Source organism: Acinonyx jubatus, chromosome D4, assembly GCF_027475565.1.
Source record: "Acinonyx jubatus isolate Ajub_Pintada_27869175 chromosome D4, VMU_Ajub_asm_v1.0, whole genome shotgun sequence".
Lineage (NCBI taxonomy): Eukaryota > Metazoa > Chordata > Mammalia > Carnivora > Felidae > Acinonyx > Acinonyx jubatus.
The window spans coordinates 37,234,640-37,253,865 of NC_069391.1; the positions used below are offsets into that span (position 1 = coordinate 37,234,640).

General features: G+C 40.8%; 1 protein-coding gene and 1 long non-coding RNA gene across 3 annotated transcripts in view; one reads left to right on the forward strand and one right to left on the reverse strand.

Annotated features, from left to right (window-relative positions):
• Window positions 1-19,226, reverse strand: part of LOC128312178 (uncharacterized) — an 81,741-nt gene that overhangs the window by 43,874 nt on the left and 18,641 nt on the right. The window lies entirely within an intron of this gene.
• Window positions 10,266-18,012, forward strand: SPATA31F3 (SPATA31 subfamily F member 3). 2 transcript variants are annotated; one of them, XM_027039348.2, is made up of 6 exons: window positions 10,266-11,461; window positions 11,956-12,001; window positions 12,500-12,560; window positions 13,589-13,695; window positions 13,959-14,072; window positions 17,465-18,012. In XM_027039348.2, the coding sequence occupies exons 1-6, from the start codon at window positions 11,318-11,320 to the stop codon at window positions 17,926-17,928; spliced, it is 936 nt and encodes a 311-aa protein (XP_026895149.1). In that variant the 5' UTR covers window positions 10,266-11,317; the 3' UTR covers window positions 17,929-18,012. The 2 variants fall into 2 exon arrangements, with proteins under 2 accessions (XP_026895149.1, XP_026895150.1); XM_027039349.2 differs by lacking the exon at window positions 13,959-14,072.

The following is a 19,226-nucleotide window of genomic DNA, read 5'->3' on the forward strand; positions in this document are numbered from 1 at the left end:
CTGTGAGACAATTGGTTTCTTCAGGATGGACAGACGGTAATCAAACTGAAAAGAATGTGGGGCATGGGGCTGGGTCAGTCAGTGGAGCGTGTAACTCTTGATCTCAGGTTTGTGAGTTTGAGCCCCATGTTGGGTGTAGAGATTACTTAAAAATTGAATCTCTTTAAAAAGAATGGAGGGAGATGGGTGGGAGATGGGCTAGATGGGTGATGGGTATTAAGGAGGGCACTTGTTGTGATGAGCACTGGGTGTTGTGTGTAAGTGATGAATCACTGAATTCTACTCTTGAAATCAATATTCCACTGTATGTTAACTAAAATTTAAATTAAAAAAAAGGAGGCATAAATTGTAATACTAATATACTAATTTACACTGGGAAATATAATCCCATGAGACCTCTCATACTCCCACTTGCTGGCCAGGGCATTCTCTTCTTATAGGTTTATTTACATTGAAAGGTACATTCTGCTCAGAGTGAGAAGCCTGTAATCAAGCCAGGAGTGTGAATGGGACAATCTTAGAAAGGGTCCCCTTTCTTCCTTGTGTTCCTGCATTCTTAACCTTCATTTATAGTTTACTGTCTATGTTAGGTCATTGCTAGAGCTGACCAAACTTACCTATTGTAGGCAGATTTTTCACAATATCATCCACATAGAATTGCTTTAAATTTTATGGGACTTTTGTTATCACCCCATTTCACTCCCCCCTCCCCACAAGAGCTCTTTCATTTTTAACTGAAATCTGTCATATATAGGAATTAAATTTTCAGCACATTTAGAAGCATTTCTTTAAATGGGAAAAAAAGGTATATCTTTTTAAAACATTTTTGAAATCAAGACAAGTTTCATTTTTATAAAGTTTCTTCTAGATATGTTATTTAAGGCAGAGGGAAATGTATTATTTTCTTTCATTGGATGGGTCACTTTAATAACAGTAATATTTAATAGAATAACATTTTATATAAGAATAAAAATTCATTTTTGTAATCATAGTAACATGCTACTTGTAAGATATGAATAAAATTTAATCATTTTGATTATAAAAAGCTTTATATGTATATTAATTCAAAAGCATTTTTACGTATTTATTTATCTCCTGTCTTCTGACAGTTTTTAGTTGTTAGTAAGGTATTTAAAAGCATTTTACTTTGGAAGATTCTATTTTTAATTATCTTTTTAGTAAGGCAAATTTCAAATATATTACAATTGTTAAGAGAATAACATACCTTCATATACATGTCACCCAACTTCAATATTTGACATTTATAGGGAACATAAGTTGTTTCTTCTATACCACCACACTATTCCAACTCCACTTATTTGAGAGAGAGAGAGAGAGAGAGAGCGAGCGCGTGAGAGCAAGCAGGGGAGAGTGGCAGAGGGAGGGAGAAAGCAACCCAGGAAGACTTCATGCCTAGCGGTGAGCCCAACAGGAGCTCCATCCCTTCCCCTGGGGATCATGAGCTGAGCCGAAATCAGTAGATGCTCAACCAACTGAGCCACCCAGGTGCCCCTCAACTCCACTGTTTCGAAGTAACTCCCAGAATCAGAGTTATATCAGTATATTTCAGTATGTAAAAATATACAAACTTAAAAATGAGTGTACAATGATTATCAACTCTAGAAAGTTCACAATAGTTTCTTAATATCATCAAATATCCAATCAGGGCTGGATTAAAGTCTCTTGAATTTCTGTGTCTTTTAAAAAACAGAGGTTCTGCTCTATTGCTGACTCTTTTTTTCTATATAATTTTTCTGGCTGAAGAAGCTAGATCAATTACCTGTATTCTTGATTTCAGTAATTGCATACATATGGTTTAGAATATTTCTATGTCTTCTGTATTTCCTATTAATTGGTAGTTAGATTCAGGGTTTGATCAGATTTAAGTTCAATTCTTTTTGACAGGAATACTTCATAAGTGGTGTTATATACTTCCTTTAGAAAATACATAATACCTGGTTATCTGTTCATGGTGTCAGTAATGTTTTTGATTAATGATTAGATCCATTAATTCATTAGAGTTTTCACCATGTTGATTTTGAAGTTTTAAGTTTTGATAAAACCCAGTTTATTAATTTGTTCTTTTATGAATTGTACTTTTGGTGTAATATCTGAGAAATCTTTGCCTAACCCAAGGTCACAAGGATTTTCTCCTGTGTTTTCTTCTAGAAGTTTTATAGCTTTAGGTTTTTAGTTCTTTGATCCTTTTTATTTTTATTTTTTTAAGTTTATTTATTTACTTTTGAGAGAAAGAGTATGAGCAGAGGAGGGGCAGAGAGAGGGAGAGAGAATCCCAAGCAGGCTCCGCACTGTCAGCATGCCTGACTCAGAGCTCATACTCACGAACCATAAGATCATATCTTGAGCTGAAAGCAAGAGTCAGATGCTTACCCAACTGAACCATCCAGGTACCCCAACTTTTTATTTTTGAAGAAACCATTCATTAGAAGGGCTACATCCAGAAAGACCTAAATGTTAAGACAGGAAGCCATCAAAATCCTAGAGGAGAAAGCAGGCAAAAACCTCTTTGACCTTGGCCATAGCAGCTCCTTACTCAACATGTCTCTCAAGGCAAGGGAAACAAAAGCAAAAATGAATTATTGGGATCTCATCAAGATAAAAATGTTCTGCACTGCAAAGGAAACAATCAGCAAAACTAAAAGGCAGCCGGTGGAATGGGAGAAGATATTTGTAAATGACATATCAGATAAAGGGTTAGTATCCAAAATGCATAAAGAGTTTATCAAACTCAACACCCAAAAAACAAATAATCCAGTAAAGAAATGGGCAAAATACATGAATAGACACTTTTCCAAAGCAGACATCCATATGGCTAACAGACACATGAAAAAATGGTCAACATCACTTATCAGCTGGGAAATACAAATCAAAACCACATTGAGATACCACCTCACACCTGTCAGAATGGCTAACATTAACAACTCAGGCAACAGCAGATGTTGGCGAGGATGCAGAGAAAGAGGACCCTTTTGCACTGCTGGTAGGAGTGCAAACTGGTGCAGCCACTCTGGAAAAAAGTATGGAGGTTCCTCAAAAAAACTAAAAATAGAACACCCTACGACCTAGCAATTGCACTACCAGGTATTTATCCAAAGGATACAGGTGTGCTGTTTTGAAGGGGCACATGCCACATCCCAATGTTCATAGCAGTGCTATCAACAATAGCCAAAGTATGGAAAAAGCCCAAATGTCCATCAGACATTTGACATCAGACATCAGACAGATGAATGGATAAAGAAGATGTGGTGTACACACACACACACACACACACACACACACACACACACACACAATGGAGTATTACTCAGCAATCAAGGAGAATGAAATCTTGCATTTGCAACAACACGGATGGAACTAGAGTGTTTTATGCTAAGCGAAATTAGAGAAAGACAAATATCCTATGACTTCACTCATATGAGGACTTTAAGATACAAAACAGATGAACATAAGGGAAGCAAAAATAATATAAAAACATGGAGGGGGACAAAACATAAGAGACTCTTAAATACAGAGAACAAACTGAGGGTTACTGGAGGGGTCATGGTTGGGGGGATGGGCTAATTGGGCAAGAGGCATTAAGGAAGACACCTGTTGGGATGAGCACTGGGTGTTATATATAGGGGATGAATCACTGGATTCTACTAACATCATCATTGCACTACATGCTAACTAACTTGGATGTAAATTTAAAAAAATAAAAATGAATTTGCAAAAAAAAAAAAGGACTACATCCAGTTGAATTTGTTTACACTGACAATTTATCTACTCTACTAATAATACAAAATCTCAGCAAATGCAAATGGCATTCCATGAATAATTCCACAGTTTAAACATTTCAATTTTATTTTTTTAAGTTTTTATTTTAATTCTGGTTAGTTAAAACACTTCAATTTTAAATGACATGTGTAAAGACCTCTTTTTTTTTAAGTTTATTTATTATTTTGAGAGAGGAAGAGAAAGCAAGCACTGTCAGGACAGAGCCTGATAGCAGGACTCAAACTCGTGAACGGTGGGATCATGACCTGAGCCAAAACCAAGAGTCAGATGCTTAACTGACTGAGCCACCCAGGTGCCCATGACCTCTTTATTCATATATTAATCCTGATTTTTTTAAAAGGAAATATCCATATTTCCCATGGAAAAATTATGTAGACCCTCTCTAAAAAACTTACAAAGATAATATCAAAAAGCTGTAAATACTGTCATGTATTTTGCTATACTGCCCAAGTCTTAGCACAAGAAGAGCTGCAAATCTTATATACTTGCATAAAGACTTTTGCCCCACAATCAAATGCCTGTCATTTTTTTCATTGTAAAAGGTACATAACATAAAATTTACCATTCGAACCATTTTTAAGTGTACAGTTCAATGGCATTAAGACATTCACATTGTTGTGTTTCTGATCCATTTTAAATCTGTATTTGTACATATATTGTGAGAAGAATGGATTGAAATAAATCATGCATCATTGTGAAAAATCGTATGTTCATATATGTGTGAGTCTAAGGACTCTTTCTTCTGTTCCACTGATCTATTTATCAATATTTATGCCAATATCACACTGTTGATTATGATAGCTTTATATTTATCAAATCAGGGAGTAATAGTCCTTTGTATTAGAGTTATCCAGACAGAAAGAACCAATAGAATATACATGTGAGATTTGTTGTAAGAAATTGATGTGATAATGTGATAATGAAGAAGTCACACAACCAGCCATCTACAAGCTAGAGACCCATGAGAGCCAGTAATGTATTTCTAGTCTGAGTGTAGAAGATTGATATCCCAGTTCAAAAACCGGAAGAGAGCATATTCTCCTTACCATACATTTTGTTCTTTTCAGGCCTCCAATGGATTGGGTGAGGCCCACCTGCATCAGAGAGGGCAATCTGCTTTACTCAGTCTACCTATTTAGATGTTAATCTCATTCAGAAATACTCTCACAGATATACCCAGAGTAACATTTAGGCAAATATCTGGGCATCCCATGTCCCAATTAAGTTGACACATAAAATTAACAATCACACCCTAAACTTTATTCTTTTTTTTTTCTTCAAATTTTGCTATCCAAGGGCCTTTGTACTACCATACAAATTTTAGAATTCTATTACCAGTTCCTGCAAAAGAGCCTTCCAGGATTGCACTGACTCTGTAGATCAATTTGAGAGAAATGACATCCTTTTTTTTTTTTCTGACATTTATTCATTCTTGAGAGACAGAGCATGAGTGTGGGAGACATAGAGTGAGAGAGGGAGACACAGAATCCAAAGCAGGCTCCAGGCTCTGAGCTGTCAGCACAGAGCCTGATGCAGGGCTCGAACTCATGAACTATGAGATCATGACCTGAGCCAAAGTTGGACGCTTAACCAACTGAGCCACCCAGGCGCCCCTAATGACATCTTAACAATACTAAGTCTTCCTTCCCATGAACAAAGTATACCTCTCCATATATGGGGTCTATAAATTTCCTTAGAAGTATTTATAGTTTTCATATTTATACTTTTATAGTATAAGTCTCTCACATCTTCTGGTAGATTTATTCCTAAATTTGTCATGTTTTTGGTAATATTGTAAATTGTATTAAAAAAACTTTAATTTCTGACTGTTGCAAGCACATAAAAATCCAACTGGTTTTGGTACATTGATCTTGTATCAGCCTTGCTAAATTTACTTACTAGTTCTAATAGCTTTTTAATAGATTCTATAACACTTTCTGCATAAACAATCATGCTATTTGCATATTAAGGCAGTTTTACTTCTTCTTTTTCAATATGGATGCTTTTATTTCTTTTCTTGCCTAATTAAACTGGCCAATACATCTAGTGCAATGTTGAAAAGAATGGTTGAGAGTGGATGCCCTGATCTTAAAGCAGAAAGTATTGTCTTTCCCCATTAGTGAGTTTTTTGTAGATGTTCTTTATCAGACTGTGAAAGGTCCTTTCTATTTCAAGATTGCTAACACTTTTTATGAAGAATGGATGTTGGATTTTTTGTCCAATGCTTTTTCTGCATCTATTGAGATAATCATATGGTTTTCTTTTTTAGTTTTTTTAACTTGTTGGATTTCAGTGATCAATTTTTGACTGCTAAACCAACCTTGCATTCCTAGGATAAAGTATCTTGGTCATTATGTATTATATATTTTATATATTGTTGGATTCGAATGGTAAAATATTCTTAAAATTTTTTGTGTATGTGTTCATGAAGAATATTGGTCTTTAATTTTCTATTCTTGTAATGTCTCTGTTTAGATTTGGTATCAAGGCAATGCTGGTCTCAATTAATAGAGAAGTATTCCCTTGTCTTCAAATTTTTGGAAGAATTTGTGTATAATTGGTACTATATCTTTCTTAAATCTCTGGTAGAGTTCACCAGTGAGGAAATATGGTCTTGGCGTTTCCTTCATAGTGATTTTTTTTTTACGATAAGATTTTAACTAAAAATCCTCTTTAAATAGACGGATGTATGGTTATTTGGGTTATCTGTTTCTTTGAGTAGGGTTTGATGATTTGTGTCACAGAATTTGTTTAGTTAAGTTGTCAGTTTACATGTTAAATTTTATTTATTTATTTATTTATTTATTTATTTATTTAGAGGGTGCAAGTGAGTGAGAGGCAGAGAGAGAGGGAGAGAGAGGGAGAGAATCCCAGTAGCCAAGACATGGAAACAACCTAAGAGCTCATCAATAGATGAATGGAAAAAGAAGATGTGATTATATACATATATGGGGTATATTATTGAGGCATAAAAAAGAAGGAAAAACCTTGCCTTTTGCAACAGCATGAATGAATAGTGAAGGCATTATGCTAAGCAAAAATAAATAATGAAAGACAAATATTATATTATCTCACTTACATGTGTAACCTAATAAACTCTTGAACCTGAGAACAGTTTGGTGATTATCAGTCAGTGGCAGGTGGTGGAGAGTAGAGGAAAAGAAAGAAGGTGGTTAAAAGGTACAAACTTCCAGTTATAAGATTAATAAGTTCTGGGGGTCTAATATATAGCATGGTGACTATAGTTAACAATACTATATTGTATATTTGAAAGCTGCTGAGAGAGTAGATTTAATTTCAAAGTTCTCATCATAAGAAAAAAAATTGTAACTATGTAGGAGATGAATGTTAAACTTATTGTGGTAATAGTTTCTCAATATATACATAAATTACTATGACGTACACCTTAAACTAATACAATGTTATATGTTAATTATATCTCAGGATAACTGGGTGGCCGGTGCTGTTGCTAGTATCTCCCAAATATACATCCAGACCTTAGTGCTTTATTGCTTGAGGATTATTTTTGATATTAATATGTAGATTGCTGGGCCCTGCCTCTAAATATTCTGATTCATTAAGTCTGGGATGAGGCCAGGAAATCTATATATTTTACAGGCTTCCCAGTAATTCTGATGTAAGGCCAGGATTGAGAGCCACTGGAACAGATGACGTTTTAAAGTTTCTGTCAGTGAGAGTTCCCTGGACTAGGAGAATTGAGTGTGCAGGTGCTGCCCTCTAGTGTCTCTGGCTGCTTGCTACACTCACTGTATGCTGTAATCTGCTGCATGAGCAATGGTGGTCTTGCTGCCTGACACTTCTCTAGGGCTTCCTGTCCAGCGCCCTGCAAATCTTAACTCTTGGGCATTAATAAAAACGCTCATATATAAAAATGTTGCTGCTGAATATCACAACTGTGATTCTCTGTTCCCGGTACCTTGGCACATCTAAGATGTTCAACAATACTTCCTGATGAGACACAGCAAAACTCCTTTGTAAGGTTTGTGTGGAGGGACAAACTCACATCAGTGGCATGTCTCTCAGGATTTTTCTGTATGGAGTTGTGATATGACCCATGGTACTTTTGAGTCAATAAATTAACAGTTTCCTGAAGAAATTCTACTATTACAATAATTGTACCAATGTAGCACAATCATGGAAGCCAGTCTGGCTTTAGCAAGTTTTCTAGAAACAAATGAATATGAATCTATAGTTGTGTAGCCCTCCAGAGTCCATAGAGTATTTTCAGGTACCTCCTCTCCCTTGTTTGCTGTTCACTCTAAACATAAAGCAGAAAGAGCAAATGTGAAGATCCATGCCCACATCATTGATGTGGTCATTACATGAATGTGCCTTTGTTTGGAAAAACACTGGTCCCACTGTCCTAACCACTCAAGAACCCTTCATCACTGAGTATCAAATCAGTAAATAAACCTGTACTAAAGGCCTACCCTGAAAAAACACATAAGATTGTCTTTGGCTCTAACTCCTGAGCTCTGAGACAGAGGAGCAAGGGTGGGCGAGTTGCCGCAGAGGAGTTTGCAGCAGATGGTTTTAATGGCTTAGTGGGATGGCAGTGGCTGTGGGCTATCTGTAGGGTGAATAGTGCACTGGTTGGAGCAGGTGCAAAGTTTGCAGAATTTGATGGTTTTGCCTTGAGTGAGAGGTTAGGCTAATGGGAGACTGAGAACTGTTTCAGCAGTAAAAAGGCTGCAGCAGCTGTAGAAAGCAGGGGCTGGTTTGATAGGAGATACAATATTTGTTCACCTCCTTTTCATCCCATTGGTGAGGGTGAGTGTCCTGGAGGTCTGGGGATGGCTGAACTCACAGCACTTGACACTGGACCTATGAGACTGACAGCAGTTTATTAATCACATATAATCACAGCCCAGGAGAAGAGGACACCAAACACCATACAGGGCCACGTTAAGTCAGGTTAATGGAGGACAAAACTTTTGCAGTAGCATAGAGGGCAGCCACAGCTACAGGGAGCAGGAGTAGGTTGGGTAAAAATAATAAAAATAAAAGATTCAAGCTACATTGAAGGTATATCAACCTGCTACTAAAAAGCTTATGCAGGGGCACCTGGGTGGCTCAGTCAGTTAAGCATCTGACTTCAGCTCGGGTCATGATCTTACGGTCTGTGAGTTTGAGCCCCACATCGGGCTCTGTGCTGATACCTCAGAGCCTGGAGCCTGCTTTAGATCCTGTGTCTGTCTCTCTCCCTGCCCCTTCCCTGCTCGCTCTCTCTCTCTCTCTCTCTCTCTCTCTCTCTCTCTCTCAAAAATAAACATTAAAAAAATTTTAAGTTAATGTAAGCTACTTTTTAACTGATTTTTGTTCACTTGTCATTCAGTGCTCTGTGGTTGAAAAAGTCTTCTCATTTTTGTGTTATGGAATTTGCAAGTTCAGGAGAGATGTTAAAATGACTCAAATTTATCCCATCATCAGGGTGAGACTATTCTTAAATTATCTTAAATGTAAGGATGTATTTGTTTTAATTCTGTTCTATTAAAAGGACACTTAAGAAAAACAATCACTATTCTATATTTCTTTCAAATCATTTTTGGAGTATTTTTCCCTTGTAGCTAATAAAAATCCCTCATACTAATGATTGGTACAGGGTTTTGTTTTGGTTCTTTTTGCCTTTTGTATCTTAAACTGTGGTGTATATACTTAACATACAATTTATTTTTTTAACTATTTTTAAGTGTATAGTTCAGTGTCACTGAGTACATTTATAATGTTGTGTGCTGTCATCACCACTATCCTTTTTCAGAACTTTTTCATCATCCTAAAGAAAAACTCTGTACACACTGAATAATAACTCCTTAATCTCCACTTCCCCAACTCCTAGTAAGATTGATTTTTTATTCATGTGAAGTAGTCTTATCTTTGTAACTCAGTTTTTAAGTGTCTTGAGAGCAGGCAGATAACACAACTCAGATGTCTTTGTGCCTTTGACACTTGCCCAGCTTAGGGATGAACACAGATTGAATGCTCATTACATCTGTTTACTGGTGGACTGGGTGCTGGAGGAAGGACCAAATAGCACTTTCAGAGATTTTGAGCCCAACAATTTTGTGGGTGTGGGACCATTCTCATCAGGGCAAGAACTTAAGGAAATTCAGAAGTCCTAGAATGTTGGAGGCATTTCACATTGTTGACAGGGGCCATAAAGTTAACATTCAACCAAAGAAACTACAAGTTTGTAGCCTTTAATCAAAAATTTTACCAATGATCCATCTCCATGAATAGGCAGGATGCTATAAGATCTGTAGAGGCTGTTCTAGAAAATCAAGCTCCAGAAGTGAGCGTCAATTATGTGCCTCCTGGAAGGCAGTATTTACAGTCTTTTCCCACCCATCCCAAGCTTGGCCATAGACTGGGAGGAATCCTCCTTTAACTCTCAGAAAGTTATTTTAAAAGATATTATCTAGGGGCACCTGGGTGGCTCAATTGGTTGAGTATTGGAATTTTGATTTTGGCTTGGGTCATATTCCCAGAGTTGTGGGATTGAGCCCTACATGGGGCTCTGTGCTGATCATGGAGCCTGCTTAAGATTTTCTCTCTCTTTCTCTCTCTCTCTTCTTCTCTCTCTCTACTTCTGTCTCTCTCTCTCCCTCCCTCCACCCCTCTGCCCCTTCCCCCTCTTGTGAACTCTCTCTGTAAAATAAGTTAAAAAAAAAAAAGACAACAGCTATATCCTTTCCTTGACACATCAAACATGATCCTCTTCTTGAACCTCTTAATACTGACCATCAATTGCCTGTAACATCAAAATCCTCACTTTCTAACACTTAACAAGATAATGGATGTCCTATCCTCTTGTGTGTTTTTTAGTTATCCTCCCAGTACAGGTGATGTAGTTTATGGAGTTATTCTGACCTAATCACTCTCTTATAGTGCATGCAGTATACATAAAGATTCATTTACTTAAGGATAGATGCCAGATTTTTGTCTTTTTTAAAGTTTATTTATTTATTTTGAGAGAGAGAGCATACACATACGTGCACTCAAGCGGGAGAGAGGCAGAGGGGAGAGAATCCTAAGCAGGCTCTGTGCTGACAGCACAGAGTCTGACATGGGGCTTGAACTCACAAACCGTAAGATCATGACCTGAGCCAAAATCAAGAGTCAGATGCTTAGCTGACTGAGCCACCCAGGCACCACACCAGATTGTTGTCTTACTGAGAGAACTGAGCCATCAGGTTATAGGGAATAGAGCCTGAAAGTCTATACTGCCCATGACGTTGGCACCTCTAGGCCCAGATTCCGCAGGTCATACAGAGACAACCAGAGACCTTCATCTGAAACACTGAATCACATGAGCTTCTCCTAGACAAATAAAGGCCTGTGATGCTCTGCATGCCTTTTGAAATAGGAGAGCTTTGTGATGTAGTCTGGTGATCTGGTTCCATCTTCTGTGAGGCAGAGATGACAAGGTCTAGAATTTGGGGGCATTAGGTGCCAAGTTCTTGAAAGTCTAGGAAGAGAGATGGCTCGTCAGGTTTAGATTATGTTGAGCCCTACCTTTATTCTGTGGGATGTTGGATATCCCTTATATGCTTATGGCTCCATTATTATTATTGCATTAATTATTTGGCAAGTGAAAAAGAGCCACCAAGAATTTAGGTTGGGACCTAACAGGAGCTGTTGCCGGGTAGGGAAACACAATGACCATGACTGAACCAATTAAGCCGCAAACAAGATTTTATCTCCTTACTTTTTCCTGTGACACTTACTCCTACTTTTTTATGGGGTTTTCTCAGTGAATCCAAGAACAGCTCAAAATTTGGGTGATTCTTCTGGTTGGGAGACATTGAGGGCCTGGATAGCTAAAGTCCTTTGGCTACTGGACTTCTTATCCTTTAATCTGTTCCTCTTTTCTCCTGTCTCATTACGACCTCCCCCACAGGACTTGTTCAGAGAATGGGGGTGGAGGTTATGGAGTATGGAAGAGCCTCAAAATAAATTAGAAATAAGAGAAGGGAAATGATGGAGTGAAAAAGATAGAGTAGGGAAAAGAATGGTAGGAGGATGTATAAAATTGGAATAAAAAAACATTTGGGAAATATTTACAGGTTTTGTTTGTTTCATTTTAGACACAAAGAGTAAAGGTGCCCAGCTTAATACTCTAACTGTTTTGTTTTCAAGCGTCACCGGAGAGTCAAACAAAGAGCTAAAGATAGAACATCAAGAGGTAAAGTTCTAGTTTTCCCTCTGACTCCCTTCACTATAGGCAAGATTCCCCTGATTCATGTCCCCTGGTGCCAGGAACCAGGTGCTCTAACCACTGAAGGGTCTAATTGCCTCAGCTGACAAATTCTTCCAGATTTTCTTGGGTGTAAGATTCTCCATCTTACCCCATCTGCTAGTAATGAAGAATGAGGAAGTAGGACAGAAGCCCTTACTAATTTTTTGATCCTGTGGAAATCACTTCATCTCTCAGTCTGTGATTCATGAAATGGGTCCTGCCTCACTCATAGTGTGGTTTTGATAATCAAATGAGATTAGGTCCAGGACAGCATGATACAACTGGTTAAGTTGTACACAGACATGCCTGAGAGCATTTACTGTTGGGGTTTTGAATCTCCTCTTACTCAAAGGCCTTCAACTTCCTATAGGACGTCCCTTCAACTTCCCACAGGACGTCCCTGTATCCTCTCATTCCTTGTAACACTGTCTCCTGGTTTCTCAGCTAGGAGACTTTCCTGGGAAGAAGCTGAGAAGCCATGGGAGCTGCTCTCTGTCATGAAAAGGTGACCACTTGCTCTTTGCAGTCTCCAAACTCCAGCCTGGCCCGTCATCATTTCTGTGCTTGGCCTGGGGAAGGGATGAGGAGAGGGATAATGGCTGGGTGGGAGTAAGACACAAGTGGACACTGAGCACAGTTGAGAGGGTTGCCAGGGCAGAGGGGGACCAGGTGTCTCAGAAGAGAGGAGTCTCCCAGTTCTGCTATGGGCTCAGTTAACAGTGGTCCTGGAATTCAGGATTTCACTAGTATGTAATTCATTAAAGACTCTACATGAGTTTGCACTCAGCCACAAGACAAGTTATCCAGTCAAGAGAATAGACAAATGTGCGCATAACTAAATGTCCATTGTCATATTCCCTTTACAGTTACAATCATTCAAGGGCAGACCTGTGGAACCTGTTGACATTACCTCCATGGTTTTGTCTTGGGGGAGGCCAGTTCCTGGGACAGCCCTCAGGAAAGAGCCTGTCATCTTATCCTCTTCTTAAAGTCTCTAGAGAATGGGACTGGCTCTGAAGGGATGCTATGAACAGGAGCTGGGACACCCCAAAGTCCCCAGAATGTAGAGTTCCCACAAAGACCTCATTTCCCACAGTTTAGAAATACCGAATACAGGCTGTGGCCTTCTTAACCCCAAAGGAGACTGACTCCAGAATCTACCTGGTCATGTTCCCAGTGATGCCCCATCAGCTAACCATTGGCTTCCCCTCCACCCCCACCTGGTTCCCTTCTCCTAGTTTAGCTTCTCAACACAGGTCAACAGAGAACTCACCTCACCTCCCAGTCTGTCATGGCCCTGTGCTCCCATGAGCTGTCTGAGACCTTGCCCAACAAGGTCCAGACCCTCAGTCCAGCCCAATATAACTTACCAGTGGCATTTTCCTTGGAGGAAAAGGAGATGGGTAAACACCCTGGGGGTACAAGCCCCCAAGGTTCCCAGGACTAGGGAAAGCAGGCCCAATCTCCAGGCCATACGCATTCAAAGAGGCAGGTGTCACTCCATCAGTAATGGTTGCCATCTTCCCTTCCCAGCCAGGGCTGGCTTCCTAAGGAGGGAAGTGTTCGGCGGCTCCTGTGTGCAGATCCTTCCTGCCCCATTTGCAATGCTGTGGCTCTGGAGATTCAGCAGTTGCTGGCGGGTGAGAACACCCTGATCTCTTCCCCTTCATCAGGGCCATCACAAGGCTCCTCTTGCCTAGAGATTTTGTCCATGTCTAGTCTCTCTTTGGAGCAGAGTCAGGGTTCCCTGCACTCCAAAGATCTTCCACTTCCATCTGTAACCTCCACAATGTCACAATTAATCAGAAATGCTTAACACACTCAGCTGCTCAGAGAGCCAGTGTCAGCATCCCAGACCACCAGGCTGAATGCCTCCAGCAAAAAAAGGGATTTCAAGTGCCAGATGTTCCCTGGGATGCAGGAGCTCTGTCTTCTTCAAACCTTGAGGAGCCTAGGACTCCTGTGATTCAGCAGGACAAGAGGAAGAGCCACTCCGAAGGTGTACTAAAAAAACAAGGTCAGCTGCCCTTGAATATCTGATTCTCTCTTTTCCTAAAGCCAGAGCTCATGAGCCTAAAACTACCCCCATTGCCTTACATTTTCCTATTTCCCAAAATCCCTGAGACATGTTTATAAATGCATGCAAGATCTTTAGAAGAATTCCTGTGGCAGCTTATAACACAGCCCCAAATATTTTCCAAGCCTGGGGTGGGGGGAACCATTTATTTCATCATAAATGCTACCTCTAAGGCCTCTATTGAAAATATGGGCCATTTCTTGAGCTGGTTTCATGAAAGTTGAGCCAGTCCACCCAAACTTTCTGGGTTATTGAAGGATCCACTGTGAATCAAGAGCAAATATTGCTGCAAGCAAATCCCAAACTCCATTGCTCTGGCTCTACCCTCTACCACATTTCAGTTTCTAAGTGGTCTCTGCCCATTGCCCTGGGGACCCGCTGAGGCCTCAGTGTGCTATCTGCAGCAGAAACATAGCTACCTTGCTATGGTTCCTCTTTTCTGCACAATGAGCCTGGTCTGCCCATAAAGATTTCTTCACAAAAGGGAGGCCCCAGTCCCTTTTTCCTCAATAATTTCTTTTTAATCTCTGTACTGATGAAAATTTCTTCCATATAAGTTAGCCCCGCCTTCTTCCCACATTCCCCAATTTGGGCCTCTCCATCTGACTATCAACAAACTGCTATCAATCTCCCATTTCCTCTTCTGGCCAAGTGTGAAGACTTAGAGTGGCACCAGCTGCAAAGGCAGCCCCAGCTTCCGTGGAGGTTGCCAGCTGTTGCCCAGAAATATCTGCAGATGCAAAAAGCCATACAACATAAGCCCTGAGACATGTTTCTGCCTGTCTCTATGGATCTACCGGTTAGGAGAACCCATCTCAGTCCTTAAGAGAGAGGTGGTGTTTCCCTAGAACATGCTCAGAGCTGCTAGAGTTCTCCCTTCAGAAGTGGTTGATTTAGCAGGTTGATTCACTATTGCTGGGGCCTGCCCCAGAAGATCCAGAAGTCCATCCAGTTGCTCCTGTCCCCTGCTGACCAGCAGCCCCTGCCCCAGAGCAGCACACTGACCAGCATAAGTGTCCTGTAGCTTTAAGACCTAGAGGCCAGTGGGGACAATGACCTATTCTGATCCATTGTGGCAGCAGGGACAGTTCACAGTTGCTTGCCCAGGCTAAGGCAATGTTGCAGAGCTATATTTACTATAAGTGTGGGAAGATCTGCTTGGGCATTGTTCCTGCCCATATTTGCAGCTGTGGGACTGCAAATCATTGGGTCTGCCACATTCCAAGGGTCCTGGCAGCAGCTAGGTTCCCTTGTGCCCCAGAAAGTAAGTTCCTAGACATGGAGCAATCAGCCTCTACATGGATCAGGGATTGATGTAGTTAATTCTGATAGGCCTTGATCAGTAGCAACAAGCCTCACCTGATGCTGTCACTGATCATCCTGATCAGCACCTGCCTGGGTATCTTCCCAAGAAGCCACTGAGAAACTGGAGACAATTTTTGGCCTCCCTGTCAGGGCTTTCAGCTCTTTATTATGTGGCTTTCTTCAAGGCCATAGCCCTGGCAATCACTAGCCAATTTGCAATCATAGAGATATGCCTGGGGCTGTTGAGGGCCCAGTAGAACCTATGGCTCACTAGCACCTAAAAAACAATGTATAAGTCCTGGGTCAGGCTTTCCAGATGCCAATGAGACTTGTGCAGACAGTGTGCAGAGACTTAAATATAGTTGAATGGAGATGGTGCCTTTAGAGAGCCAGATATCCTGCTGGCCCTGCTCATTCAAAATACCCATCTTGGTGAAACTAAATTTTTATCTGAAAAAGAAATTCCTGGAGATATATTTGGGAAGTCCTACAAAGACAAGGGAGTCCAAGGAAAAAGTTGTGGCTGTCCCAAGGTGTATCTGTGGCTACAAGTCCTTTAGGAGTCTAAACAACCAAAGAGGGGTGCCTGGGTAGCTCAGTCAGTTAAGTGTCCAATTTTGGCTCAGGTCATGATCTCACAGTTCATGAGTTTGAGCCCCGTGTTGGGCTTTGTGCTGACAGCTCAGAGCCTGGAGCCTGCTTCGGGTTCTATGTCTCCCTCTCTCTCTCTGCCCCTCCCCGCTTGTTCTCTCTCTCTCTCTCTCTCTCTCTCTCTCTCTCTCTCTCTCTCTCTCTCTCTCAAAAATAAATAAAACATTAAAGAAAATTTAAACAGTGAAGGAAAAACATTGCTTCAGGATCTTCCCATCCCACCAGGTGTTCCATGTGCTCCAGAATGGTCCACCTTAAAGAAGAGCTTGCAGTTAACTAAGGCAGTGTCAGGGAACCAAAAGCATGCTAGTCCTTATGGTCCTGCCCACTGGGCCTCCAAGATCTTACAACCCAGTGGGGACATGAAAGGGGCCCAGGTGCTTTGTGTGCAGCTGGAGGTCAGTGTGAACAACCTTGGCCTCGAGGAACCCTGGAACCCTTAGCCCCTGCAAGGGTGAGGACAACTCCCTGCCCAGCAGAGAAAACAGAGGACCCAGGAAAAGTGAAGCAGAAGAGAATCACAAACAAGGGAGTGCAGCAGTGAGGCTGTCCCCAGCTGGATAAAACGTTTACTCTGCTGAGGTTCAGGGGCTAGGAGGGACTCTTATAAATAGAACCCTCAAAGCCCCTGACTTCCCAAATGTATCTCCAGGATCTTTCTTTTTTATTTATTTTTTTAACATTTATTCACTTTTGAGACAGAGCACAAGCAGGGGAGGGGCAGAGAGAGAGGGAGATACAGAATTCCAAGCAGGTTCCAGGCTCTGAGCTGTCAGCACAGAGCCCCTCAGAACCCAGTGCAGGGCCTGAGCCCACGAACTATGAGATCATGACCTGAGCTTAAGTTGGATGCTCAACTGACTAAGCCATCCAGGTGCCCCTCTCAGGATCTTTCTTAAGTAAAATTTCAGTTAGGTCAGGATGGTTGCCTTGAGTGAGTTGGAACTAGCAAGAATCTGTCTGGGTCTGCAGAGCCACCATTTCCATACTCTCAGCTGATTGATTCCTTTCAGCACCTTCACCAGTTTCTTCCTCACTGTTAGTTCCTAGAGCATCCCCTAGGATACCTTGGGTCAAAAGGCCAGATGAGAATGGTCTGTAAAGCTGTTAAAGCAAGCTGAATGACCTCACCCAAACAAGGATTCTTCAGAATGCCAAAACTGGAGTGACCAGAGCTTAATGGGTCAGACCTTACGTTATCAACTTACTGGGCAATTATTTGCTGGGCCAAATTTTACAAGCTCAGCATTTAAAGAGACTACATTTTTGAGATCCAAACTTTGAAGGGCCAAAATTTATAGGGCCACACTTTTTGTGGTCAAGAACTGTAGGATCTGATAAAAGCAGCCCATATTCACAAGATCCCATTCTTCTAGAAGCTGCAGAAACTTGCTTGGGAAATAAGATGAAGCTCTTTCCACACTGGATTAACCCCGAGGTGAAAGGTCAAGGGCATAAGGAATCCATTCTCTCTAAGGATGAGACAGTGGCTAAAACCATGACAAAAAAGGTTGAGAAGAGTCCACCCTCCACCAAACACCCTGTGAGAGGAGCCAAGTGGGAGAAAAAAACAGAAGAGGAGGGCATAACCTTCTTTGATGTCCCCCAGTCTCAGGACAATGAACTCAAGCAACAACCCCTTCAGTCCAGATGCTCTTGGCTCCTGGGCCTTCCCCACAACAACTCCAAGCACTGTCCTCAGCTGACTGGTGACACTCAACCAGAACATCCACCCCAAATCTCAGCTCTTACCTCAGCAGAAGGTACTGGTCTATACAAAGAGAATACCCAATCCAGGAAAACGGAGTTCATAGGTTCCCAGTCCTCTGCATTCCCATGAAAAAAGGTTGTCATCATCATTTCTGTTAATGTGCAGGTGAAGCAGGACCCTCTCCAAATATACTCTATACCTCTAAGCAAAGAACCACCTGTTTGTCCTCCTTATTTTCAAGGCTGTATGTGATGGAGAAAGTAGAGAAGGTAGATAGTAATTCCTATATGGCATAGGAGCTTAGACTCATTTCAGATAGGTCAGCATTTCACACCACTCTTTCAGTCCCACCTTGGACTGTAGATAGAGGGACTTGAGCAGAGAAGGAAGACCCTTGTCTAAGGTGCATTGAAGGTGCATCAGGCTTGAATTCTATCATGTCTTTCCATGCCATCTATGGGTCCCAGAGAAACAATGTGGGCATGATGACAGTATAAGAAGTAGTGGCCAGGAACGTAGTACATTTTTGGCCTATATGCATAATTCACCAATAACTTCTATATATGCCCACAATCTGAAGGGAAGGTTTTTAGGAAGTATCATAGTGCTCCATCCTTGATAAACACAAAAGCACATAGATAATATGACATGTGCCAGGAGCAAATGATGGGATCTCTCCTCTTTGTGCCCTGTTGTTATTCATTAAATATTTAAGGGCTAACCCATCTGGGAGTCTGCTGTAGCCTGTTGCCAATTTTATCCCCATTGCCTTTTAGTTGGATGGGATAAATGCCTGCTAGAATGAAGATCAGTTGATGAGAAGGTTCCCAAAAGGGTTACGATAAAAATGACTTTGACCTGAGTCTTTCAATCAACAGTTCAAATATTCACCTCCTTACTATGTGCCAGGTAATATGCCAGATACAAGGAACACAATAGTGAATACTACACAGGACTTCCTCCATTGAGTTCATGGAATCACAGAGTATATAGTCAAATAAAAATTAACTAAAAGCAGTGTGATAAGAACTGGTAGAGGAAGTAGGTGAAAATACCCAGGAGGGAATTTAACCTAATTTGGCAGGAGGAGGGGGTTTATGGAAATTTTCCTAGAAGAGGTGATATGTAGATTGAGCTTCAAAGGGTAAGAGGAAGTTAGCCAGGAAGCACATGGGAGGGGGGGGTCTCTGGGTTTCCCCATGCTGAGAGTACAAAATGAGCAAATGTATGGTGTCAAGCAAATAGGCATGCTATGTAAGAGAACAGTGACTTGCTAGAGAAGCGCTTATAATCAATCAAAGGCATATTAAAATGTTTGAGGGATCAAAATGAAGTTGCCAAGATGGAGAATGGGTGGCATTCACTCATGCAGTTTTTCATTCCTTCAACTAATATTGAACACCTACTATATGCCACATACTTGTATA